The following is a 26695-nucleotide window of genomic DNA, read 5'->3' as shown; positions in this document are numbered from 1 at the left end:
TGCTGGCAAATTATTTATTTCATCACATCATTGATGGCTACATAGGGGTTGGTGGTTGAGTGTAGACTATAGGTGTCACAGTATCTCTGAGGACTCTCTACGACTTTGGACAATAATCTGTTCCTGGCAATGTCAAACCTTATTGTTAGATTATTATAGTGCGGCTCTGAGTATTATAATGCTGTACTTTCATCCTTTTGTGCAATACTCCTGCCCTTCCGGTGGGTCTGAAACACAAGGATAAATTCATGATTTCCCTGGCTGCACGTTTGTATCATGAACAAACAATGTACATTCTCAACAATTTGCAGCCTTCAGTCGATCATGTTGCAATAAGACGCATCTGGGGTATTGTTGCCCTTATCTTGTTACAGTTATTTACTTTTAGCATAAAGGTGAGGGAGGGAGAGAGTGTGTATGGTTTTACACCGCTTTTAGCAAGATTCCAGCAATATCATGGCGGGGGACACTAGAAATGGACTCTGCACATTGTACACATGTGGGCAATTGAACCTGGGTCTTCTGCATGACGAGCAAACGTTTAAACCACTAGGCTACCCCACTGCCTCTAGGAGCATATCGTCTCAGGTAGGAGAAGCACAGACACTAGAAATTATCTCTACGATCAAACTGTAAGGACCAGGCATATCAGTAGTGACATTTTGAAATTAACATGAAAATTCTGAGAAAACTCTTAATGGGTACATGTTGGCACAGACATAATGGCATTATAGCATTTGAATGAACCACTTGATTGGACCATACTGAAATGAACTTATGGTATTCCGTTAAGTGATTTCAACATAAAAACATGTATTGCATGTAACTGTTAAAAAATGATATCCCATCATACTATTACCTTTAGAAATCATGGGTAGAATCCTGTTGATGAAAACACATTCGTGGTGGACTACCCCGTGTCCTGCTGCTAATTTGCTGCCCACGTCAAGGGCCATGTAGGAGAGATTAGTGTTGTCAGAGGCTGGCCAGTTCACCTTGATGGGGACAGGAGCGTTCGGATTGCTGTATATAGATACGAAAACTTCAGAAGATCTTGAATATTTGAAACAAAATATTGATCGTCCTGATTAGTAACATTTACATGATGTCATTTAAAATAATACCATTTCACTCGCTCATTCATTCACTCACTCACCCCGACTTGGCAAAGTTGGTCCAGTACGTCATGATGGTCCTGCTGAGTTCCATCTCCTCCTCTGTACATCCCAGAGACTTATCCAGAACCCAACCAAACACAAAGTCAAGCTCGTACCAGTGGGGTGCTCCCATCCACTGTGGATTTGGACTAACTGACAGTCGGCGATTAAAACTGTAGACATAGGTAGGGTTGGCAGGAGAGTACAATCTGTCAAACTCAAGATGAGGACACTTAAATTTCCTGTCTGAAGTTGCACGAGTTACGACATCAAAATAGTCCTTGTCCTTTAGAAGGGGTATCTGACTTTCATAAAATAGACGAATAGACTCTCCAATGTCCTTTCCAGTGACAATGTCAAATGAAAGAAAACTATCATATTCTTGACGACTTAAAATCAGTGATTCAGGTAGTGTGGACACGTTTCTCAGGGAACGTTTCAATGTCATTGCAGAAAACAGTGTTGTCTCATCTTTAGTAAAACCATGCAATACACTGGTCTGCTTGATGGAGCCAGTGGACAGAAGACTTTTGGGGTCATCGGGGACAAAGTACCCATCCACAACTGGAGGAAATGTTGTTCCTTCATCTAACAAAACAAGCTGAAGGTCTGCCATAGTTTGTGCATCTGCTGTCTTCAAGCAGTCATATATCTCTGTATCAGTTGAAGATGAAGGACATTCAAGGAGATCAGCAAATCTCTTCAATTTTCCTTTTGCTGTTTTGGGCGCCATGTATGTCCATGAGCAAGTGAGGGTCCCACTCTGTGTGATTGCTCTGTCAAACAAGTCACGTGACAGAGGTGACACCAGGTGTAGACCCACGCAGACACCACCAGCACTTTCTCCAAATATGGTGACTCGGGTTGGATCTCCACCAAAGTTGGCAACATTGTCTTTCACCCACTGTAAGGCTAATCTTTGATCCATCAAGCCCATGTTGCCAGGGATGGTATCTGGACCAAGGTAGCTGAACCCTAAAGGCCCCAATCTGTAATTAATTGAAACAACGATGACTCCATTCTCTGCTGCAATGTATTTTCCTTCATACAGTGGTAGTCTTGTAGATCCAAAATAGAAGCCTCCGCCGTGAATCCAGACCATCACTGCCAGATTGCCACTATTGTCTGATGGCGCCCACACTGTAAGATGGAGGCAGTCTTCACTGTAATCATCGGGCATCTGCTTGTGCTTCTCATCTGTGTTATGAGCACCTATTGGTTGGAAGCAAGATGGCGTCGGGTTTTGTGCATCCCTTACTTCCGGTCCCCATGACTCTGAAGGCTGAGGGTATTTGAAGCGTAGATCGCCTACAGGAGGCTTCGCATATGGGATTCCATAGAATACGTCAAGAGACTTGCCCAACACTGACAGTTGTTGTCCTAGAAGTGGGCCATTTAAAGTTGACACTTTCTGTGATTTCACAGTAGGCAGCACCAGCAACAACGTCAGAAGCGTCGCCAATGCAAGTCTCATTCCTATCCACATTCTGGAAAAAAATAAGATACGTTTTACAGATGAACTTTTGTTCCTTCTGTGTTCATGTTCCTAGTTAACATACTATTTACAGTTGAGCCTTTCATCCATTCCAATTCATGTTCCACAGTTTCTTTACACATGAAATGTGACACTAATAACCAAGATTGTTTGTGTGATATGGCTGTGTACTGCAGCACACCAATGTTGAGATTGTCCCTTGAGGACAGTGGTGTCCAGCATTCTGTGATCATCTACGAACATCGTATTTTAAAAACGTGAGCACTGCTTCTGATGAGAGAATATTATTTATCACTGACTTTGTTGTCACCTCTGCCATTGTATATCGTACTGGAATTGTAATTCAATGAAGCTGCGTAACAGGTGGTGGAACAGAACACACAGACATACCATTTGGAAGACAGGGTATTGTAACGTGGTAGACATTACGTCACAATCAGAATGACTGCAAATTTCAAATTCCACGGGCCTACAGCCTTTCGAAAAATTGAACTCTGATCAGGGTAGTTTTGAGACAGACTCATTGATAAAGGGTTAGGTAGCTGAGATACATGTGCATATGGGCAACTATATAACTATAAGACATTGAATGTACAGATGGTCTTAATGAATGGGGGTAAATTTAACGTTGACACGAACACAAACACCATGTAATTAACATAATTCATGAAAGTGTAACTGCCACTTTAAAAGGAACAATCGTTTGTAAACAACATGAAGGTCTCCGGGTAAGAGTATGTAATACACAGGTATATTTGTATGCTAGCATATGCAACCTAAATCCTCAAAGATAGACTGTTAGAGTAACAACACTGCTTGTCTTTACCTATATTTCGAGAATCGTTTTCGTCAATGGTATTTGATGGAAAACAGAATGTCATTGATCACCACACACTCACCTTGTACCTGACTCTACAGTTGTACTGTGCACACTACACTGGGGTGTACACATAGACGCTGTTACACCAGTGATATCTGGCATCGTGACCTGGTTAGTGTGACATGCAAAATCTCAGTTAGAAGAACGTCTGTTAACTTGAGAAGCGAATGGTTTTGGAGTGAGTCAGAGTAGGGTAAATTTAATAAGTAAAGCACCTCATCGAGGAGGTGCTGTCACGTGACCGGAAGTCTGACGTCATCAGACTTCCGGTTAATACGAGACGGGGAGTCACGTGAACGATGACAGCATCAAGGGCAAGTTCATAGGCATAGGTCATGAACCCTCACAGGTGTGCACGATATCACAGGTCGGAAAGGTCAAAGGGCATTCTAAAAACATGTTGCACCAATGCAATTCATTAACTGAGCCCTAACGAAGCTGAATCGTTGCATAGTAACGAATGCCCGTATATGGAAGTCCTACTACGTTTCCGCGATATTCGCGGGGGCTAGATTCCATGAGTCACACTCCATTGGAATGCCAGCTGTTGGTCTGCCGTGTTCCAACTCATGAACGGAACGCTCACAGGTGTGCACGGTATCACTGGTCAGAAAGGTCAAAGGGCATTCTGTAATCACGCTGCACCAATTGCAATTCATTAACGGAGCCTTGAGGAAGCAGAATCGGTGCATAGTAACGAATGTCCGTATATGGAAGTCCTACTACGTTTTCCGCGATTAGTCTCGCCGGGAGGGGGAACTGTTTCCAACTCATGAACTGAACGCTCACAGGTGTGCACGGTATCACTGGTCAGAAAGGTCAAAGGGCATTCTGTAATCACGCTGCACCAATTGCAATTCATTAACGGAGCCTTGAGGAAGCAGAATCGGTGCATAGTAACGAATGCCCGTATATGGAAGTCCTACTACGTTTTCCGCGATTTGTCTCGCGGGGTCTGGATTCCATCAGTCACCCTCAATTGGAATGTCAGCTGTTAAATCTGTCGTGTTCCAACAGTTAAAAAAATAGAACCATTTTGCCGAGAAAGACACGGTTGCAGTAGTATGTTTTCCATATAAGGGTATATGCTACTAGAAATGTTTATTGTTTATCGTTGAAGGAGGGAGAGAGGGGGGATGGGGATGGGGGGGGGGGGAGATGTGATACCACTTCTTTTCATGTCTTGAGGCTGGGGAAAAAAACAAATGTTAAAGGAACATGAGCTCGCTGTATTAAGTTATAGACATTGAATACAAATAGATAGAACTGGTTTCTTAATTATTTTGAGCAAAACAAATAAAACCAAAAAACGTAACTATGCATACAACAAGAAGTTTTCAAAAGCATTTAATAGTTAATTCCATGGTTTGTTTCTTTTTAAAAGTACATGTTTGACACCATGTAGTTTTAAAGTAATAAAGCTACAAACTATGAGATCATGGTTTCACAAGAATGGAAGACACCGTTGAGGCACAACCTATCGAAAGGATTAGATCTGTAGAGCCCTGGAGACTATTTGCCAAAAGAATAGCAAAGACGGAAACTGTATTTTTTCTCTCAAATCTTTATCATCTATATCGTTGTGATTACTTGCATTGTCAACTTATCTTTGGCTCGAGGAAATTCAAACTTATGGACAAGTCTGTTGGGAAGCAGTCTGGGGTATCTCCTTCCTAACCCTAAAATCAAGTCGCGTTCGTCACGACCAGAGTAAAACGAAAAAATGTTCTCTGACGTCATCCATTGTGTGAACATGGATGTGTCCTCGACATCGTGACCACATGAACAACACTTTTTATCTATCAGTGACGCACAACGAAAAACGGTATAAAAGAAAGCTCAAAACATTCAACGTGTTATATTTGCACTATCTCTAGCGCATAACTACACTCTTTGGAAGTTACTCCAATAAGTATCTCCAACAACCATGACCGATTCTTTCAAGCGTCCTTCCGAAGTTGCTGCTAAGACAGACAACACGAAACGTTTTAAACCCACAGTCACCAGTGTTTCCAGAGACGAACTGATGAAAACCCTTGACGCAGATGGAATTATGCGTCAAAATACAACTAGATGTAAAGTGAGTGACCTACCCAAGAACCTTTTGCTCGAGATCATCTCTTATGAATCCATTAAGATCCATGATGAAGATGTGTGGAAAGTTCTGCTCAGCCCTAGTGTGAAAAAGAAGCACTACCAAGCGAATATGATGTCCTCCTCAACACCCAGTACACAGAGGCCCTTGGGAATGCAACCCATATGATCTTCGCCGGACAAAATCGGTCCAAGAACAACCGCCTCTTTAACAAAATCAAGTTCTTCTGCTGTGTTGAAGATGACATGGGGGAAGAGGATGAAACAGAGAAGGAATCGGACTGTCAAAGTCAGCAGTAGGTGAGTTTGAAACTGAATGTCTGCTTCAATCCTTTCCACCTGTCTACAGTTTGCACCTTATGTCCATAGCGTTTAAATATGTATTTTATCAGATCCTGCTGTGCTTGTGACGGGAGGGGGCTCGCTGACTTGGTTGACACATGTTATCGATTCCCATTTGGGTAGATCGATGCTCATGCTATTGATCACTCGAATGTAGGGACCACACTTAGTTATTCAAAGACCGTGAGCATATAGCTGGAATATTGCTGAGTGCGGTGTGAAACTAAACTCATTCCCTCACACACTCATATTCTACTGACAGTTGCACCTATCGGTCCGGGATATCATAAACACGGTTCCGTTATGGATAATCTGTCAAGTTTTTCTCCATTGAAAAGACATTACATATAGGTGTATTTGATGGATTTAGTGTTTTTCCTTATTTTGTATTGTAACTAAAGGTGTATATGTATATGTATATTTGTAACAAGCTCTAATAGAAACATAATGAAATTATAGATTGTTTTCCAGTCGTAATTAAACTAGAACCGTCGTGTAATTCTATTGTGAGTTGAAAGATTTTCTCATGAATAAAAAGGTGCTTGTACGTGTGGGCACGAATTGTCTTCCCTTAACTGTGATTCACAACGAATGCATTTAATGTTTCATTTCAGGTCCTGAGGCAGGACAAACTCCGCTCCAGTGAAAAAATCGCCGAAAGTGATGTAGAGTTAGCTAGCTCTTCTGTGTAATAAAAGAAGTGGAAATCTGATAGATGTATTTTGTTTTTACTTAAATCTGTCGGCCGGTGGATTGAACATAACTTCAGATGTTGGGATTAATGCGGTTTGACTGTATTGTCGACAGATGTTGTGATTGTGCAGAGGAATGTCTGACCCACATACTGAATAAGAACACATAAGGCTTATTGCTTGTGTCAAGGGCCCTATCGCATTTCCTAAAAAAAAACATCACGTGCATGGTTCTGTAAATTTTCCCATCACGTCGCAACGAAGAAATATGGTAGTGTATGCTTTAGAGTATTACTACGTTTAATATAGTACGCATATTCACTCTCAATTTTGTGAGAGCAAACATATTACAAATGCGAGTTGGAGAACCAACCGGCTTGGCAGGAGGTCTGACTATATAGCAAAAGCCACACGACACAATAGTAAAAATAAACAAGGAGTTTATTACACAACAATCACAGAATGATCTGTGTAAATAATCAAAAAAATAATATGCAAAAGCTTACAATTATTAGAAGATATTAACAATCGAATAAGTAACCAAAGTAGATTGTGCACACGACACATAATCATAGTTTAGTGGTGTACACATCAACCCAGTGTGCATTCATACTTCCTACATTGTATACATAACAGTTCAAAACAGTAAGTGGAATATTATGTTTCAAATACGCACACTCTATAATTCACACAAACAACAAAGTATGCTCACGTAGTACAGTAGTTAAAAATCCCTCCACAAGTTTATAAGTCTATAATAGCTGCGAACCTACGCAGAATTAACCATTGTCTAATAAGCAAACATGAACACCAATACAGTGAGTGAGTGAGTTGGGATTTACCTCGCGTTTAACAATATTCCAACAACATCACGTCGGGAGACACCCCGAAATGGCTTTTGACACATTGTGCCCATGTGGGGAACAGTCTCTTTTTTTTGTAGTAGGTCTACCACTAGTAGTAGTAGTAGTCGTCGTAGCGTCGTAGCAGCGGTAGTGGTGGTAGTAGTAGTAGTAGCTGCGGAACGGTGGACGTGTATCTGTAAATAATGGAAGATAAAGGAATATAAACAAAACAAAAAAAACTATTTATTGCTATTGCTAAGTGCAACTAATTGAATCAGTTAAATTTGGCTTCGCGAACTTTGTCAGTTCGAGCGATGGAAGCTACTTAATTACTTCATATTCTAAAAGAATTTCATGACACACGTTAAGCTATGTACCATAACAGTAGTATCAAGGCCTTTATGGCGTCAAAATCTATTTTTAGCTATGGGGCTTTATAGGGTCAAAATCTATTGTGTGAACACCTGGTGTGTCTATTTTTAGATGATGAGTCACTGCTCTCTATTGTATATTGAGATCTATGGTGTGAACACCTGGTGTGTCTATTTTTAGATGATGAGTCTTTGTCTCAGGTCTATGTTGAGATCTATTGTGAGCACACTTAATGTGTCTATTTTTAGACTCGGGTGGGTATATAAAGTCCCCCCCGAACAGCCCTCCATATCATTCTGACTTCAGTCGCCAGAGACATCGTACGGATCTTATGTTCTTGACTCTACTGGTAACTGTTTACCTCGAAGATGGAAACCATTCACCGCGAGATCCTTAGGAAGAACCGCTCCGATCTCGTGACAAGTATACAACGTGTAGAAGATGTGGTCGACAAACTGATGCAGTTTGGTGTGCTTACTTGTTTCATGAAAGCTGAGATTATTGAGAAACCACGGACGTCTTTTGATCGGGTCAGAGAATTGTTAGAAATGCTTCCTAGACGGGGACCTCAAGCTTACACCCTATTCTGCAAAGCACTGCAGGAATGTGGAGAGATACAAGCGATGACATTGCTGGGGGTAGAGACTGACAAGCAGATGACAGAACTACAGGATCCCAGATGCCATTTACATCTGGGGGACAACGTCTATGTGACAGTCAAGACATGGAATGGTGTATTGAACATTCATGTGAGGAAGTATGAAGTATACCCGGGTGGCACGGCCTATCCAACCAAGCGAGGTATTGTGTTGAGTTTGAAACACTGGATGGAACTTCCAGGAGCTATTCGATTCATTGAGGAGGCTGTCAACGAAGGGAAACCTAGCCCCCAGTGGCATTTGGGAGCTAATGTGTTTGTTGCGATGGATAGTACGGGTATAGAGATTCGACAGTGTTGTTGGGATAACTCTATGCAATCTATGGTTCCTTGTGCCAAGGGTATCCTGCTGTCCCTGGACCAGTGGAAGAAACTAGGATACTGTGTGGAAGTGATGCCTGATTTTGTGCCCGAACTGAAGGGCATGGTCCCCTGTATGGCACAAGAGGATCATCAGAATCAGATGGGGTACCTCCAGTGTTCCTTCTGCAACCCCAATGGACATGACATGTGGAGTAACTGACTCTGTTTCTATGGATGGAAGTCACCCTTCAGCAACTTTCATCCAGCTGTGTTTACCTTGGGTGGTATTACATTTAATTGTGTTGAGCAGTGTTACATGTACTCTAAAGCAATGTACTTTGGCGATTTGGACAGTGCAAAGTGCATACTACAAGAGATTTCACCAGCAAAGCAAAAACGTCTTGGGAGATGTGTGAAAGGCTTTACTCAGAAAGTGTGGGACACTGTCAGTCTTGATGTTATGACAAAGGCTGTAATGGCTAAATTCTCCCAGAACAGTGACTTGAAACACGTATTGATTCAATCCTATCCTAAGCCTGAAGCTAGCCCCTTTGATAAAAGATGGGGCATAGGAATTGATGCATCTCATCTGGATATTGACAAACCCTGGAAATGGCCAGGGGAAAACTTGTTAGGAAAAACACTAATGTATGCCCGTGAAAAGTTGTTGTAAATATTTGTCTTTTTTTGTGAATAAAATATTGTATTGTATGTATGTCTTGGGTTTTGCTTAAATAGTATGATGTATGTGAGTTATGTTTAGTTGTGTTTGAGATGGCACCTTGGGAAGACTACTTGAATAGGATCTATTATGATCCAGAACATCCTGGTAGTTATGCTGGACCCAAGAAGTTATACGATGCTGTCAAAGCTGAGGGTCAGTTTAACATTGGTCTACATCGAATCAAGAAATGGCTGAAAGGTCAGGAGAACTATACCATGACTCATCAAGTTAGGAGAAAGTTTCCACGAAATAAGTATGTGGTGGAAGGTTTAGACAGTCACTGGCAGTCTGATCTCATGGATATGGTATCACTGGCAAAGTACAATGATGGGGTCAAATACCTCTTAGTCATCATAGATCTGTTTTCACGTTACTTGTGGGTAATTCCACTCATGTCTACAAAAAGTCAAGACGTGGTGAAAGCATTAACCTCCTTATGGAAAACCGAAACACGGAAACCGAAACTATTTCAGTCAGACATGGGCACAGAATTTAAGAATCGATGGGTAAAAGCCTTTTTGAAAAAGCACAAGGTAACCCAGATGTTTACACTGAATGAAACCAAGGCCCCTTATGCTGAGAGAGTGATTAAAACCATTAAAATGAGACTGTATCGTTACATGTTGAAACACTTTAAGTACAGATATGTGGATATTTTACCAGATGTAGTCAAGAGTTACAACCATACCAAACACAGAATGTTAGGACAGTCGCCTGTTAGTGTAACTCATAAAAATGAAGATGAAGTAAGACTTTCTCAGTATTTGATTCAACCCAAAACATTTAAACTCAGTAAAAGGAAGTTCACCTTCAAGGTGGGTGACAAAGTCAGAGTGAGTCATCTGAAGAGAACTTTTGACAGAGAATACCAGGAGAAATGGTCCGGTGAAATCTTTACAGTCATCAGAAGATATTGGTTACAAGACAATGACATGTACAAGCTGAAAGATTGGGGTAGTGATCCTATTGAAGGTGTCTTTTATTCATCAGAGCTACAAGCAGTGATAGAAAACCCAGATCAGGAGTATAGAATTCAAGATATAGTCAAAAAGAGGACCAGAAATAAACGGAAAGAAGTCTTAGTGAAATGGCTCCATTGGTCGAAAAAATACAATTCTTGGATCCCAGAAGCAGAAGTGAAACAGTATAAAAACACAATGTAAACTCTTTTCAAAGTCATTTATGATGGAAGAGACAGTAGAGACACATCCTCTTTCACATAGCAGGTCTGGTGAAAGTTGGACTTTGCTAGGTCGAAAAGTGGCCAAAACAGAAACAGTGTTTTTCTCTCAAATCATCATTATTTACATTGTGGTGATTACGTGTATTGTCAATTTGTCCTTGGGCAGAGGAAACTCCAATTTGTGGACAGCTCTCCTCAGTTCCAGTCTAGGATACCTGTTACCGAATCCCAAGATTAAATCAAAACATGGATAAATACATTACGATCAGAAGTACAGATAGTGAACACCTCTATCCCAACAACAAACCTTATAACTTCAGAGTGGGTTTGAATGAACCATTACATCTTGACCAAAGGTGGAGGATAGGACTGACAGAAATATCTATATTGTCCTTGGACATAGATAAAACAAAATCGGAACGTCGTGACTTATATGTCTATTCCTCATTGTGCGATTCATCACATGTAGGGGAAACAAAACAACCTTTACTGAGACATTTATGTCTCATAGGAAACCGAAAAGAACATTCGTTTTCATTTTCTCAGAGTCAGTATGTCCCTATGAATCTCAGAGATTTTCAGACTGTGGATGTCTATATAACAGACCATAGGGGCAATCCAGCTTCATTTATCCGTGGACCAGTGACAGTGACGCTTCACCTCAGGCCGCTCCCATTTTGGTTTTCATCATGAATAATCCACGATACAAACTCTTCGTACCCGATGCCGAAAAATGGACCCGATATTACATGCTCAGGGCTGAAGGGAAAGGAGACCCTTATCATTCTATAACACGTGGAGGAGAAAAATCTGCCATGATGTCTGTCGATCGATATTTGGAACTGTATGATCCAGAGTGGAAGAAAGACAAACAAAAACCAGAAACCACAGAGCAACCTAAGATTAATTTCGTTACCCCTACTCAACAAGTGGTCGAACAGGCCAAGGCTCTTATTCAGATGCAGAAGAAACCTATAAAAAGGGGAACTAAAGCTGGAAAAAAACAGTTCTTCCCAGAAGCGCAAGCTGTACACATCTAAAAGAAGTGGCTCTGGAGATAACTTGGACATACCCGTCAAAAAGAAGAAATAATGGCTTCATACACAGAAAGTGTGTCCGTTGAAGCTATCACTGATGAATTTGATCTCTTCACTGTACCTCCTACCTATGCAGCGGTAGATAAACAGTATTACATGACCTACAGACCAACGTCTCAAATTACAACCGATTCCAGTCCCATTGAATTTAACATCTCAGGGCAAGGGGTAGATTACATTGACTTGAGGAGAACTCACTTACATGTGCAAGCCAAGATACTCAAAACAGATGGAACAGACATTACACCAGATGAAAAAAACAGCACCAGTCAATTTATGGCTTCAAAGTCTGTTCTCTCAAGTGGATTTGTCTCTCAATGGAAAACTCATTACGAGTTCGACCAATCTATATCCTTACAAGAGTTACATCAAGGTTCTTCTCAACGAAACCACATCAGTGAAACAATCTCTACTACAGTCTCAACTCTATTACAAAGACAGTGCCGATTATTTGGACGAACCTGATCCTAATTCAAGCAACCTAGGTTTATTTGGAAGATATGAATACACTCGTCTTGGAACCGTGGATATGTGTGGACCTCTCTATGAAGATCTGATGGATTCAAAACGCTACTTGATTAATGGCGTGGATTTACAAATACGAATGTTCCGCACCCCTGCTGCGTTAAATCTCATGTCTGGAGAAGACTCACCCAGTTACAAGGTGAAAATAGAAGATATCTATCTGCGAATCTGTAAGATTCGACCCAGCTCAGCCATCATCACCAGTCATGCCAAAATTCTCACCCATCACACTGCAAAGTATCCTTTCACCAAAAGTGACATAAAAACTGTATCTTTACCCAAAGGACAGCTGAACTACACAGTGGATAATTTGTTTCAAAACAAGGTCCCCAATAAAATTGTAGTAGCGTTGGTATCTGCAGAAGCCGTCAATGGATGTTACACCAAATCTCCCTTTAATTTTCAAATGTATAATCTCAGTTCTATTGTTCTTTATGTGGATGGAGAATCACTGCCAGGGGAACCCCTACGAGTAACTGATCAACAGTACATTGCAGCTTATAATACTTTGTTTGAAGGAAGAGCATCCAGAGGGTTGGATATCAACAGGGACGACTTTAACGGTGGATATGCTCTCTACCAGTTTTGTCTAGAACCTTATCATTTGAAAGACGACTACTTGGATCTGATAAAAAGAGGAAGCGTAAGGCTACACGTTCAGTTTAGTACAGCATTACCTGAGACAATAAATCTGATTCTCTATTCTGAGGATAATCTCATGCTGACAGTGGATAACGCAAGAAATATATTGTACTCTACACCATGAATTCACTCCAACTGATGTGCGCCCTTGATGCGGATGGAATCACAAAACGGTTTAATGTTAAAATAGGTGCAGCAGACCAACTTCCAAAGAAAATCATCTCCTACCCTCGAGGTTTTATCGTCAATACCCACGATTCAACACAACAAGGTCAGCATTGGATCGCTATTTGGTTACATTCACCAAATTATGGAGAATTCTTTGACAGCTTTGGAGAAAGACCCAGTTACTATCGAAGAGAATTTCAAGACTTTTTAATTAAAAATGGATCATGTTATGAATACAATACCAAAGTTCTTCAAAGCAGTGACAGCTCTACTTGTGGACTGTATTGTGTTTACTACATTATGATGAAATGTAGAGGATATGTGCTGTATGACATTCAAAGTAGTTTCACTTCAAATACAATGGTCAATGATGCCATGATGTATGACTATGCTTCTAAGTATTTTAATGCATGTATGTAAAACTGTCCATACTATCTAGATTTAGTGATGGTTAACTATGTTTCATGTTCATAGTGATGAGATAATGTACTTGGAAATAAACATAAAAAAAACTAAATTTAGCTAGCCCACAGAAGTCCCCAATCGGAGAAGGACGGTTGGGAGGTATGGCACTGTGTTCTGTTATTATTATAGATGTCTACAGACAAACAACAAGATATACATGTTTTTCAATGTTTAATGGCCCCGTTTCACAGGAGTAGAACTACAGGTTAGGGGTCAACCCACAGTCTACTTTACAATCACATAAATTTACAATGTAATCCATTTGAAAGGCTTCTTCTTTTTCCTCTGTTGAGTATGCGCTGGTATTCCCGGAGGTTTAGGCCTCAGTGTCATTTCAGGTGCTTTGGAATTCATTTCCACTTCCAGACGTTGTCTGTTGCCTACAAGTCCTTGCGGCACGTGTATGTCTTTTAAGGCCTGATAGAATTCAGTCATTCCCTTGGGTTGAAAACGTTAATACAGATACTGTGAGTCCTTGAGTAAGTCTGCAATATGACTCCCCTGAATGACTTGACCCTGGTAGATGAGTACACCTTTCCGATTCCATGACAGTCTTTGGTCGGGATCATTTTGTACGTGTCTCAATAAAGCAGCACCTATCTGTCTGTAAGGTTTGGGGAGAACACTCAGAATCAAACTGGTATCCATGGGTTCTGACTCATCAATGGTGGTATGATGAGTCACATCTGATGATGTATCCATTGCACCACCACCACTCAGTGGATTCACACGATTTTTCAAGAGTCGTTTATATTTATCCATAGGAATGAGCACCTGTTTTTGGATATGCTCCATTACAAAGTCTTCAATAAAGGTCCAACAACCTTCAACACTAAACTAATGACAGCCACACTTTTGGGTAGTAATTGCTGTTTCTTTGTCTTAGATATGGTTTTATCCGCGAGAAACCGAAGTACTTTTCTGTGTTTTCTCAGTGCAGTCAAATGTTTCTTTGACAGAGGTACATCTGAGTGTAACAGATTATAAATAATCTCTACCAAGGCTTTTAACTGATCATCAGTCACACTTTGCAACAGCACCTTCTTTTGAACAGGGGATGTATTCTCCTGCAAAAACCGTAAGAAATATCCGTTCTGTCTGAGTGTCTTAGACATAATGACGTTCCATTCAATGTTCAACACAATTTATAAGCACAACTCTCTGACTCATGGATGACTCCCCTCATTGACCATGACAAACAAAGGCACTGCTATTTATAGTCTCTTCCAACTGAGTCATATGTGTAGTGACTGTCATTCACAATGTAGTCCATGGGTAGAGGACTACCTACCAATATGCTTCTATCCTTCCATGTTAGAGTTAGTATGTACCCCACAGTTATTAACAACACAAGTATACACCATAGAGAGATAATGGTACGTTTCAATACAGGGGGGAGTTCCACGTTGGTTGTTGTGGGAATATTCAGAGACACGTGACAGTCGTCAGCTTGAGACTCCATGTCTACACATGATAAAGTCTGTCTTAATGACGACTATTTATACTCTTGGCACATACACAACGGGATCTTCCCCTGGGAAAATGCTGGTTCTGAGTCGTAGTTTGTCTTCTGTACGAGGAGACATGTCCAACACCAAATATCCATAAGGCTGTTTCATAGCATCAGTATATGCCTCCACTAATACACCACCCCGGCCAGGAAATAATTGTCTTCCAAGGGTCATTATCTGCGAGGTATCACGCACATTCTTGAACAAGACCAGGTACCACGTGTTCAAGGCTATGGTTCGTGCTGACTTGCCTTGACAATACAAGTTCTGAGTTATAAATATAACACTCAGAAGTCGATGATGACAGCCTTGTGTAAATAACAACTCCATGTCTTTAGAACTTAACACATGATGTAAAAGATCATCCAGGATGATGAGTCCATGTTGTCCATCAGAGGAAAACTGTTCAATGTCTGCTTCGGTGGGTAATCCTTGTTGGAACACAAGGTTTGGCACGGTTCTTTCCATGTCGTCAAACAGAGATTGATAAACACCATAACAGTACAATATTTTCTGGGGTGGGTCCTTCACATACATGCCATTCACATGTTGCAACAGTTTATACACCCACTGCGTCTTTCCTGCCCCTGTTGGTCCAGACACACAAATACTGGAACAGGGTTCAAAAGGTGTTAAACTCTGTGTTTCCCACCAAGGTTTAGTCGGATCAATCACAGCTTTAGGACTCCAAGTAATGGCTGACTTGGGCGTAGTGGGTTGAACTTCAGTCATGTCCTCCCTCTTCTTGAGCCAAGGTTTCTTTCCATCAGAATCTATCTTGTGTACTTGTGATAAATGATTGGATAGTTTTGAAAGTTGTTTTGCAGTACAGCCAGGCACAGGACAATCTTTCTTGACACGACCCATGTTGTGACTGCTCAATGGTTCCAGTTCAACTGATAAAACAACTTAGAGGGACACGTATATAGCTTGGGAGGACACTTCAGGGACACATGAGGGACACATGAGGGACACTTCAGGGACACATGAGGGACACATGAGGGACACAGAGGGACACTCGAGGGACACAGAGGGACACAGAGGGACACAGAGGGACACTTGAGGGACACATGAGGGACACTTGAGGGACACAGAGGGACACTCGAGGGACACTTCAGGGACACATGAGGGACACAGAGGGACACTTCAGGGACACAGAGGGACACATGAGGGACACATGAGGGACACTTCAGGGACACAGAGGGACACTTCAGGGACACATGAGGGACACAGAGGGACACAGAGGGACACATGAGGGACACATGAGGGACACTTCAGGGACACAGAGGGACACTTCAGGGACACAGAGGGACACATGAGGGACACTTGAGGGACACATGAGGGACACAGAGGGACACTCGAGGGATACATGAATGACACAGAGGGACACTTCAAGGACACAGAGGGACCCCATACAGCTTGAAGATTAGCTCAGAAGACCAAGTGAAGTAATGGATTGAGGGGTTGATTTGTTAAAACCACAACCCCTACAAACCATTACTATTCAATTACAATTCACGGGTCCTCCGGCCCGGTCTCTGATGATATGACATTGATTGGTTGGATGATTGGTTTTTTGTTTGATGTTGGGAAGTATGGGTTAGTTGATGATGGGAGGAATAGGCTAATATCCATAAGGCAAAGTGTCCAAGTTGGGTTGAATGACCCGTTTGTTATAAACCATCTGGTACTTTTTCTTCTCTTCTCTATTGTAGATTTTCCGTTTCCTTTTCTCTCGTGAGATCTTGGAAGGAATGGTTACTATAATGGTTTTGTCTCTCTTGGGTGAAAGTACAATGTCTCGAATGGCTTCAAAATTGATGAGTTGGGTGTTCTTGAAATTCAAAGAAAAACCCCGGACTTTACACACATGTTTCCCCTTTTTAGTTTCATAACTATAATTCTTGGGTCCTGCAGACACAAACTCCTCAATGTAGTCATTGTTGTCCAGTTCATTGGTAAGATCACCAAGATAATCTCCGAGTGGTGGCTTGTAATCATTGGGTTTGGCTACATAGATCACAGAATCAGTGTCATAATACAACACTTGTTGATCCAACTTTTCTAGGACACTGTATAACTTCAGTCTTGCCCAAGCAGTGGTGAATGTGGCCAAGAAGATGTTGGTCTTGTTATCTTCCGGGACAAAGTTAGATTTATGGTTATATTCCAACTGTAAAATCCGATCTGTCAGTATGTGAAAATCTGTCACTTCCTTGGTAGGATCTGTCAACATCTGGAAGAACTTTTCTGCTTCTGTGTCATGGATAAATTCTGATTGTTTCATGTTCAAACGCTGTCCAAATTTTCCCCAGAAACTGTTCAAGCATAATTTAGCCAGGGATCGTAGTCCTGGGTTTTTTTCTATGCGATCCTTGTCCAGTTGTATACCTTCCTTCTCTCTGTAGTCCGCTATGTATTTCTCCTTGTCATCTTCCGTTTCACACCATGCTGGCCATCCACTGGCTTGTTGTTTTAACTTCAAGAAGGTGTTGATGTAATCCGTAAACAATCCACACTGTCCTGTCTCAGGGTTGTACTGAGCTGTTTCTGACCAGTGGTAAATCTCATACACCTTGATCACTCTGTATCCTTTCTCAATGGCTGTCACTATTTCAGGTGTACACCAAGTTCCTAGGATGGCTCTCTGCTCATCTGAATGTTCACAAGGGGTCTGTTGCTCCTCGTCAGCACAGGTACAACATAAAGGAAACTTTAGCTTGCCTTCAGATCGATAGGGGGAGTACTGGATGATAGAGTTTTCTAGGCGGTAATATCTTCACCTTGGCAATTCCAAAATAGTGATCCAAAGACTGGAAATTCTTGTGAATGATTTGGGGATGTCCAATAGGGTACTGACAATATTTGTTGACCCATGGGTAGAGACTTGTAAAGTCCACGTAATGAATTTCTTCACTTTCTTTCACCTTGTAGTGAAGTGTACTGGCATTGGTCCTGCCGCCAAAAAAAGGAGTCACGTGGCTCTAAGCGATCCTGTATGTCCAGCGTACTGACAAAAGCCTTCATGTCTGGTTTATCCTTTAATTGTTGGTGGAACTCGTGTTCCCAGATGGCAACCACTTTGTAGCCTTTCTGTTTCAACACCCATGATTTCTTACAGGTGAGAGCATAAAGTTCTTCCACAGACTGTTTGGTCCTGGGGAGTTTGGTCGATGATCTGTCGTGTGGAAAGCATGTCTTACAACCATGGTAGCAACAACCATGGAATTCCAGTACTGTGTTTGTTTTTGGACAATAACCATCCACTCGGTAGTTGGTTCCAGGCACCTTATGTTCACCTCCATTCAGGGCATGTTGTATGTCAATATTTTCTGAATGCATGATCCATTCTAACCATTGAATGGAAACTTTACTATATTGTCCATGTCCAACATACCCCTGACATGGTACTTGAGCAATGGCGCTTGGAACTGTTTCTGCTTCATGGACAATAATACCCCTCTTTTGAAGCTGTCTTTGTGACATCCACTGACCACTCTCGAGCTTGACATCATATGACCCATCTTCTTCTTCTTCAGAGGGTCTGGAAGACATCCAGTTTGTGATAGTTTGTCCATCAGTCAGTCTGACATGTTCGTGAGGTTTCAGAAACTTGGTTTTAAATATGTTCATGCACAAAGAGGCTATAGTGATAGAGTTTGCAAAGGGATCAACACCCTCAATGATCTTCCCTTGCGTTTCCTCGCCTGTGGCCTCCATCATCAGTTGCTGAAACTTCAGACAGGCTTCTCTGAGTATAGTGACATCTGAGATACAGTACTCCTTCATTTCTTTAGAAAAATCAAACTGTCCATGTTGTTGACCGTACCATGACAAGAATGCATCTCTGTCTGTAGCTCCCATGTAGTCCACTCCATACATGTGGGGATCTGGAAAAGCTCCAACATAATTTTGGTTCTCCTTCAAATTGAACCAATGTGGGAAGTAACCCTTCTTCAGTTCTGTCAGTCCAAAAGCTTTGGGTAAGGAGGCCAATTTCATTGGAAGAAAATTGAGACTGTCTATGATTCTAATGTTGAGGCCTTTCTCAATCTGCATGTACATAACTTTAGAACCAGTGTAAATGATTTTGCTTGGATACATGGATTGATCTATCATGTACTCCAAAAGAAAGTATCCATCATAGGCTTTGCTATTGTGAGCAATGGCTGTGAAGTCTTTATGATTGCCACTGAAGAGCCATCTTGAAAATTCAATGTGAGCTCCATCTCCCTTGAAAATCACTTGACGAAATCCACAACTCTCTTCACAAGGAGGTTCCTTAAATTGTTTGGTTTTCTTGTCCCTTGCATTACAGGCAGGGCATCTAGAACCACAGTGATGACATTTGGATTTTTCATCGACTGACTCTGTTTTGCAAACAGGACAGGCTGACTGAGCCACCAAGTAGTTGGGAACATGTTGACATTTACCACACCAGGATTGGTGACAATGCTGACAAATAGATGACTGATGGGGACAGTTATCAGCAGGACATGTAGGACAGGACCCTTGAGGCGAATAACCTTCCTCACACATCAACTGTTCATCCTGTCGACATTCAAAGTCGTAAAAGATGAATTTACTCTTGGTCTCGTCCACTTCATTAGGTTTCTGGTAACAAAGATGATCTTGTTCCACCACTTCTTGACATCCAGGACATTTCCATTCTCCGCAGCGGTGTAGTTTGGGGTCCCTTTCACTTCGACATAATACTTTCTTACACATGGTACATTTCCAGAAACTCTCACATTTTGAGGGGGTGTATGTGCCATTCTTTACATTTCTTTTTCCAGTCTGGTGGTGCTGGAAACATTCAGGTGATCTACAGGTCATATGGCAATGTCGGCAAGTCAATGGAGTATCTGTTTCAGGACACTTTTGGCTATGGCATACAATGCAGGTCTCAGAGCAGGAATGATACAGTTTGTTATTGTAAGGTTTCAAACACCGCTCACAAAAATATGAGGCAGAGAAAAATCCAGTAATGTTGACAATGGCATGGAAATGAGATTGTGGTTTTTCGACCAGGTAGAGAAAGAGTTTGGGTCGTTCTGACTCTTGATCACCAACCCGGATAAACTTGTTCCCTCTTTCAGCGCTGACCACTAGAATCTGACATCCTAGTACTTTCTCGAAAGCTGGAATATCATTCAAATGACAGGCACGATCTGTAGGGATACCTGCCAATTTACATAACTTCATAGCCAACTTTCCTTGATCATGGCGTGACTCTTTTCTTAAATTTTTAGAAAAATGTTTGGGACATTTCCGATACTGGAGTACTAAGTCTATCAAGGGTGCTTGAGTATGACCAATGAGTTTCTTCCAGTCATCTTGACTAATTTGATTAGCTTTGGCCCAGCACACAATAATAGCTCTGACCATACATAGGTCATCCTCGTTGACAATCTGCACTATGGATTGTTTCAGCTGAATAGAGTTGTTTGGACCTGTGAGTTGCATTAAGGTCTTGTTGGATCGACCACCTCGAGGTATGCGTATGATTCCTATATCCACATGAAAGGAGACATCCATGGCCAGTTCTTCACGACTGTTTAACACTTTCTCAATGTGTTTCATGATCAGTTCTGCATGTAGCTGGGACAAAGGTTGTAGAGGTACCACAATAGCCTTATTTAAGGCTTGATGATGGATAATGATTCTCCCCAAATCTCCTTCCTGAACATCATCAGGGGTGGCTTGCTGTAGAACCTCTTCAAACATATCCTGAAGCTCAGTGTACAAAGTCCTGAGACTTTGACCTTGCCATTCGTCGTTAAATTTGATCTCATAGGTTGTATTTATAGCTCCAGTCTTGGCAAAGGTCTTGGTGCTCTTCTTTGTAAAAGTATAGGGTTGAGTTTTAGGAGACTCAGCATCAGGGAGAGGGGACCCTACACCACCATACTGATTAATAGTACGTTGTCTTTTTGGAGGATTGGAGTCAGTAGACAGATCTGCAGAACGTTTAGGGCAGGTCATCCTGTGTTTTCTGAGATCAGGCATTCTCCTAAATGTATTTCCACAGAAGGAACATGGTAAACCCTTCTGTCGCCGATCACTGGTTTTGTTTAATGTTGGATCAATACTCTCCAAGGAGGGACTGTCATTAGAGCTGAGATCATATAAAGAAGACATTTCTTCCATTTCCTCAGGGGTAAATTGAAGATCTTTTACCAGCTGGTCTTCAAGTGTTGCTATTGGTGTTGTTGCTGCATTTGACTGATCTTCTGTCTGTCTACACAGCAAGCATACAGACCTCATACCTACTCGCTCATCGTTTGACAGCCCGTGTTCTTCTGCCCACTTGATCAAACTGGCATAGTCATCAAAAGAATCTATTTTGGTTTGGAGATCCATCTGAAATAAAACAAATATTCACCCTGAACCATACTTTACAGTATTGTGTCATTTTCATCCATCTTGTGCTAACATGCCAAATAAATAGTATGTCATTATTATTATTCATATATACACTTAAAATAAGCCTTTATTTAGAAATGTGAGCAGCCATTTGGGATATGTAGCCGGTTTGGTTATGTGGCCGTTTTGAAAGTGTCGTTTGCGAACCGATTTGACACAGAACCGGTTTTTAGGCTGAGACACGTGTGTCCCTAAAACCGCGCGAAAATGTCTTTGTTTGAGTGAGAGCACATGGGGGTCTTTGTCTGACTGAGAGCGCAGAGTAAAGTAGAAATCAAAATATTAGATGGATGATTATCTTTAATAAATCAATAACATGATCATCTGTGTAGTTGAATTCATGAAATATGAAATTTAACAATAATTCACTATCTTAATTGGGCTCTAAAACTTTACTGTTATATAAAATTAGGACTTTACCCGATAAATAGGTGTAACATTGAAGCAAAATACCTGATGCAGCAAACAGTATGGAACAGGCTATAACATGTCAATTGCGTCTGTCAATCAAAACGTGAATGAAATGCACATGCTTTAAGTGGAGGGTCGTCTCATAACTCGTTTGAGCTACTGTCATCAAGATGGACAATCACTGGTTGGACAGCACTCTGAGCAACCCCATCAACCTCACAGTATTCATTTTCAATCTTGATGACATGGTTTTCGGCATTTGTCCATGTTTCACTGTCAATCCTTTCAAAAGCTTGCTGTACCAATCGTTTCACATCTGAAAGTTTGAAAGTGCTGTTCTTTTTCGCCACGAAGTTCTTGCAATTCGCCCATATTAGTTCAATGGGGTTGAGTTCACAGTGTCTCACTGGAGTTCTCAGAACAACATGTCCCTGAGATCCAGCTAGAGCATCGGTTTGGTACTGTGGTTTAGGTTTGTTTACTTTTATTTGTTCAAGAAGTTTTGGCTTTGTGTCTTTGGCATCAAAAGAAACATCATGATCTTTCAACCAGGATTGCATCACACACTTTTTGCTGGCCATGGTTGGGGCAACTGTTGATTCCACCTTCACATTATGGTAAGAAGCGTTATCTAAAACAATGACGCTTGGGTTATGTAACTCTGGTAACAGTTGATGTTCCATCCATTCCATGAAGACTTGAGAATTCATTTCCTTGTGATAGTCACCCTCACTGCTGTTAGCCTCGAAAACAAGATCACATCCTGGAATCAGTCCACAGTCTCTCCTACCCGCGTGTAATATGATGAGTCTTTTCCCTTTACCTGACGGTATCTTAGGTGCAGAGGACATGTCACATGGCAGCCACATTCTATCTGTCGAATGATTTTTGTTCACCCACGTTTCATCAGTATACACAATGTCAAACCCCAGTTCTCTGTACTGACGTATCTGTCTCAGGTAGGCACATCTCTGATTGACCATAGTCTTTTCTTCTCTGAACAAATGTCTATTTTCTCCTCGTTTGGTATATTGGAACCCCATGTCCTTCAAAACACGTGTTAAAGTGCTGCTTGAAACACAAATAGTATCCCTAATTTCATGTTGGATACGTTTTACAGTGGGAGGGATGCTGCTACGATAAAGCTTTTGAACTGCGCGCCTGATTATGCCCCTATCAAAACTGTCAACCACTTTCTTTCTACCTCTCCGCTCTTTTGAGACGGTCCCTCCACTACCTTTCTTCGTCTGTTTCTTGATGATGCCTGAGACTTGACTCACAGATAGTCCCACAGCTCGGGCTGTTCTTGGCAATACCCGATTCAAATTTACCATATTCTTCCCCAATTTCTTTTCCCACGAAAAGAAGGAATATACCCTCTTTATTACCTTCACAACTGATACGGGCATTGTTGTTCCTCTACCCATGTTGACAGCACGTGAGTGTTGACGTGACAAGCATGGATGTTATAGTTTTTTTCAATAAACGCATAATAAACTTAGAAAAGTTTTCATTTCAGTAGGTTTCTCCTGTAAAATAACCCATCTATGTCATTTCGGTACTCATCTATGGCACAAGTAGATAGTGTTTTTATTTTTATGCTGATATATACAGATGTCCTTCTTTTTCAGTCGATTATCTCCGCGATATCTACCAAAAACATAATTCTATTTTATTGATCAATACTTTAGTTGACGCAAATGAGTCATTCATTGTTGGAGTACAGTATGAATCAATCTGTTTCTTCACATGAATGGGTTACTTGTTCCAACCCCTCTAAACATCTAGATTTACCATCACTGTTTGCCCCAATATTGGATATACCTGCTGGACTGCATATATGTATTCATGGAAATAGATGTGATTGTGTTGCTGGATACATGATACAATGGATATATGCATGAATCGATCTGTTCATGGAACTATTCTAAGTGAAATTGTGCTGTTCACGGACATATGTGCTCATGGGCGTATGTATGCTGAGGATTTCCTATGGATCACATGAGGTAAGTTGCTTCAATTCCCTATTCTGATGTTTCCACAAATGTGAAGGGTAACTTACCTTGATGTTCTGTTGATGTATAGTTGAGAGGCTGATGAAAATATATATCCAGTAGACAGTATAATCCAAGGTTGTTTAGTAACCCAGTACACACAGTATAATCCAATGAGAAATGCACTCTGGTATATCCACAACCTTTTAAGGCAATATCCTCTAGGGGATTGGGGGCGGGGTGGGCGGGGGGGGCGGGCGGGGCGGGGCGGGGCGGTCGAAGTCAGTACCTATGAAAAAATGAGGTACCCCTGACGTCACTAAGTCTTCTCTATATAACCAAGTTGTGATAGAAGCTAGGCGTCTTACAACAGACAGCCGCACAGACATGCAGAAAAGCCAAGACGTCTTGTTCCCCGATTCAGCTGAGAATTGGGATCTTGAATTATGGGATATATCTACTGACCCATCGACGACATCTAAAGCATCGTCAGGAGTTTGTTTCGCCGATCCAGAAGACTGGGAGGCTGAACTTTTCCCGATGCAGCCATCAAAGGCATCACCGGAAAACTCGCCAAAAGCATCAGCAACGGTCACCCGTCCTGAATGGCAATGCCGACGTTGTGAAGGTGGTTTGCCGGTATACTTTAATGGAACAAGACAGTATGACGGCACCTTTGAATGCGTCTACTGTAAGACAGTGTTAAAAGACACATATGTGAGGCGTCTGACGCACACCAACAAGTGTCAAGTCAGAAAAAAAGGTGTTGATCTTCAGATGCTGTTGTGAGTGGACATAATGTGTCAGAACTTTTCACGTTGAGCATTGATGCACAGTGATCTTACAACAGGCGCTTCAAATTGTGTTAAAAACAGCCGCATGTGCGATTTTTAGTATGATATCATCCACTACTGAAATGTGCATTGGTGTAATGCAGTGAAGACATTCACAAAAAAAACAGGGACAACATGGTCGGGTTATTAAGACATTCAAACTGAATGGAGGGAAAAAGTGTGGACATATCCGTGTAGATAAACTCGTTTGCAAGAGATTTTAGCATGATATCGTTCACTAGTGGAATAAAAAGTTCAATGTACAGATGGTCTTAGTTGCATTTTTACGTTAGGTTGGGGGTTTTCTTGAAAAAAAGAAAACAAACATTGCAACAGTTTAGATTACTCCCTGTCAAATGTAAACTTGACATGGTTTGTCCACACATCATAGTTAATAAGAGGTGAGGTGAAATTGGGTTTTACGTCGTGCTTGAGAAATTTCACTCATATGACGACGTGCATACGTGTGTATGTGTATGTGCGGCTGCTACTAGCCCAGACTTAAGCTGGTTTTTTAGTGCTAGCTCACTGAGATACCATGCCGCAGTGAAGCATGAACTGACTCTGAGCCGACCAGTCCTTGTTGTATCCATTAATGCCGAGCGCCAGGCAGTAATAAGAGGTAATATTATGCCAGTAATAGCAAATGAATTGTATCGCTTAACTCCCCGTCTAAACAGTTTTGTTTACATACACTGAAGCCCTCCACATTCCTAACTGCAATTTGATATAGTCGCACAGCATTCATTCACACATGAAAGGAAACCCGTTAAGCATCTGACTTGCACTGAGTGTGAGAGGTTGAAGCTTATAGTAACATTGTATTTGTAGAATAAACCTAATACAAATACACAAACTTATAATACTTACGAATCAATGCAGGTCTTGATATCTACGCTTGAAACCCTCGATCGCCAAGGTCGATTCGCCCTGAATGAGTTGCACAATAGCATCTTTGACTTCACCTATAGTCAAACAAGCGATGTTGTTGCTATTAAGGTTCTGGATGGTGACCGTGCGACTCCCCCGATCCAGGCAAAACAATGTTTTGTTGACCGTCATGGTGAGGTCGCCACAATAATTGGACTGAAATGTCCGGCTGCTGTACAACTCAATCTCATTTAAAAAATAGATCAAAATGTGTCGAAGTTGATTCGACGTTGAGGGATCTAACAAAACATCCATGTGGGAAATGGACCCAACGCCAAATTGAAATTCTGTCTTGGAATCGTTGTAAATCAAAACAATCCCCATTTTCAACAATTTTACGGCGTCTGTCAGAAAAGTGTTGACTATGTGCGTGTCCCTTCATTTTATACCCCACCCCTGAGCACTGAATGTAATCTTGTTTTGTTTTTTTTTAACGCCACGTACACATATTTACACATATGTAATCCCACATTCCACTCCCTAAACCACAGACCACCATCGTCGCTCTTTTGAAAGTTTAGTTCAGCCTTTTTGGTGTTCTGCAGGTGTTCTCGAGTTGGGAAACATCTAGGCGGTTTTAAGATATGCTATTCCTAAAAAAAAAAATAGGAGTTGACGAGATTGCCAGACGATTGCTCAAATGTCGTTAGCCGTGTCAGGCAATCATGGTTGCACTTATCTGATAACTTTAGCAGCTCACTTCATGAACAAGGATAACATGAACAAAAAAAAAACGCCTAAAAAGCAATACAATCATGTGCGCTATTCCGTTTCCGTTGCTGTTACTGTTAGGCGTCAGTGCAAACATGTTTGTAGACACGTTTGTATGTGTCACAAATTACACAGTGCTTGTGATAAGGACAAAAAAAAAGAAGTAAGGCAGTGTGTTAAGGCAGTGGGAAACAATACTTTTCCAACGCGATACGAGGATATGAAACACGTGTTGTT

At 41.4% G+C, this 26695-nt stretch overlaps 1 protein-coding gene across 3 annotated transcripts; it reads right to left on the bottom strand.

Annotated features, from left to right (window-relative positions):
* Nucleotides 1-25723, bottom strand: LOC124271737 (cholinesterase-like). 3 transcript variants are annotated; one of them, XM_046706899.1, is made up of 4 exons: nt 25688-25723; nt 1157-2644; nt 860-1023; nt 1-227 (listed from the first exon to the last, which is right to left on the bottom strand). In XM_046706899.1, exons 2-4 carry the CDS (start codon nt 2641-2643, stop codon nt 190-192), a joined length of 1689 nt encoding a protein of 562 aa, XP_046562855.1. In that variant the 5' UTR covers nt 2644; nt 25688-25723; the 3' UTR covers nt 1-189. The 3 variants fall into 3 exon arrangements, with proteins under 3 accessions (XP_046562855.1, XP_046562854.1, XP_046562853.1); XM_046706898.1 differs by lacking the exon at nt 25688-25723 and adding an exon at nt 3552-3762 and having other exon boundaries at nt 1-218; XM_046706897.1 differs by lacking the exon at nt 25688-25723 and adding an exon at nt 3552-3760.
* Between the last annotated feature and the right edge of the window lie 972 nt (nt 25724-26695).

Source organism: Haliotis rubra, unplaced genomic scaffold (assembly GCF_003918875.1).
Source record: "Haliotis rubra isolate DU_JTF1 unplaced genomic scaffold, ASM391887v1 Scf163, whole genome shotgun sequence".
NCBI lineage: Eukaryota > Metazoa > Mollusca > Gastropoda > Lepetellida > Haliotidae > Haliotis > Haliotis rubra.
This window is presented reverse-complemented; position numbering and strand designations above follow the sequence as displayed.

Excerpts from the sequence above, each read along its gene's own strand:
- LOC124271737 (XM_046706897.1), bottom strand. The coding sequence starts at position 3,634 with ATGCCAGATATCACTGGTGTAACAGCGTCTATGTGTACACCCCAGTGT. Across the intron at positions 1,024-1,156 it reads ACCAACTTTGCCAAGTCGGG|CAATCCGAACGCTCCTGTCC; the intron begins GTGAGTGAGTGA and ends ATCTATATACAG. Across the intron at positions 228-859 it reads TCTACCCATGATTTCTAAAG|ACCCACCGGAAGGGCAGGAG; the intron begins GTAATAGTATGA and ends CTTGTGTTTCAG.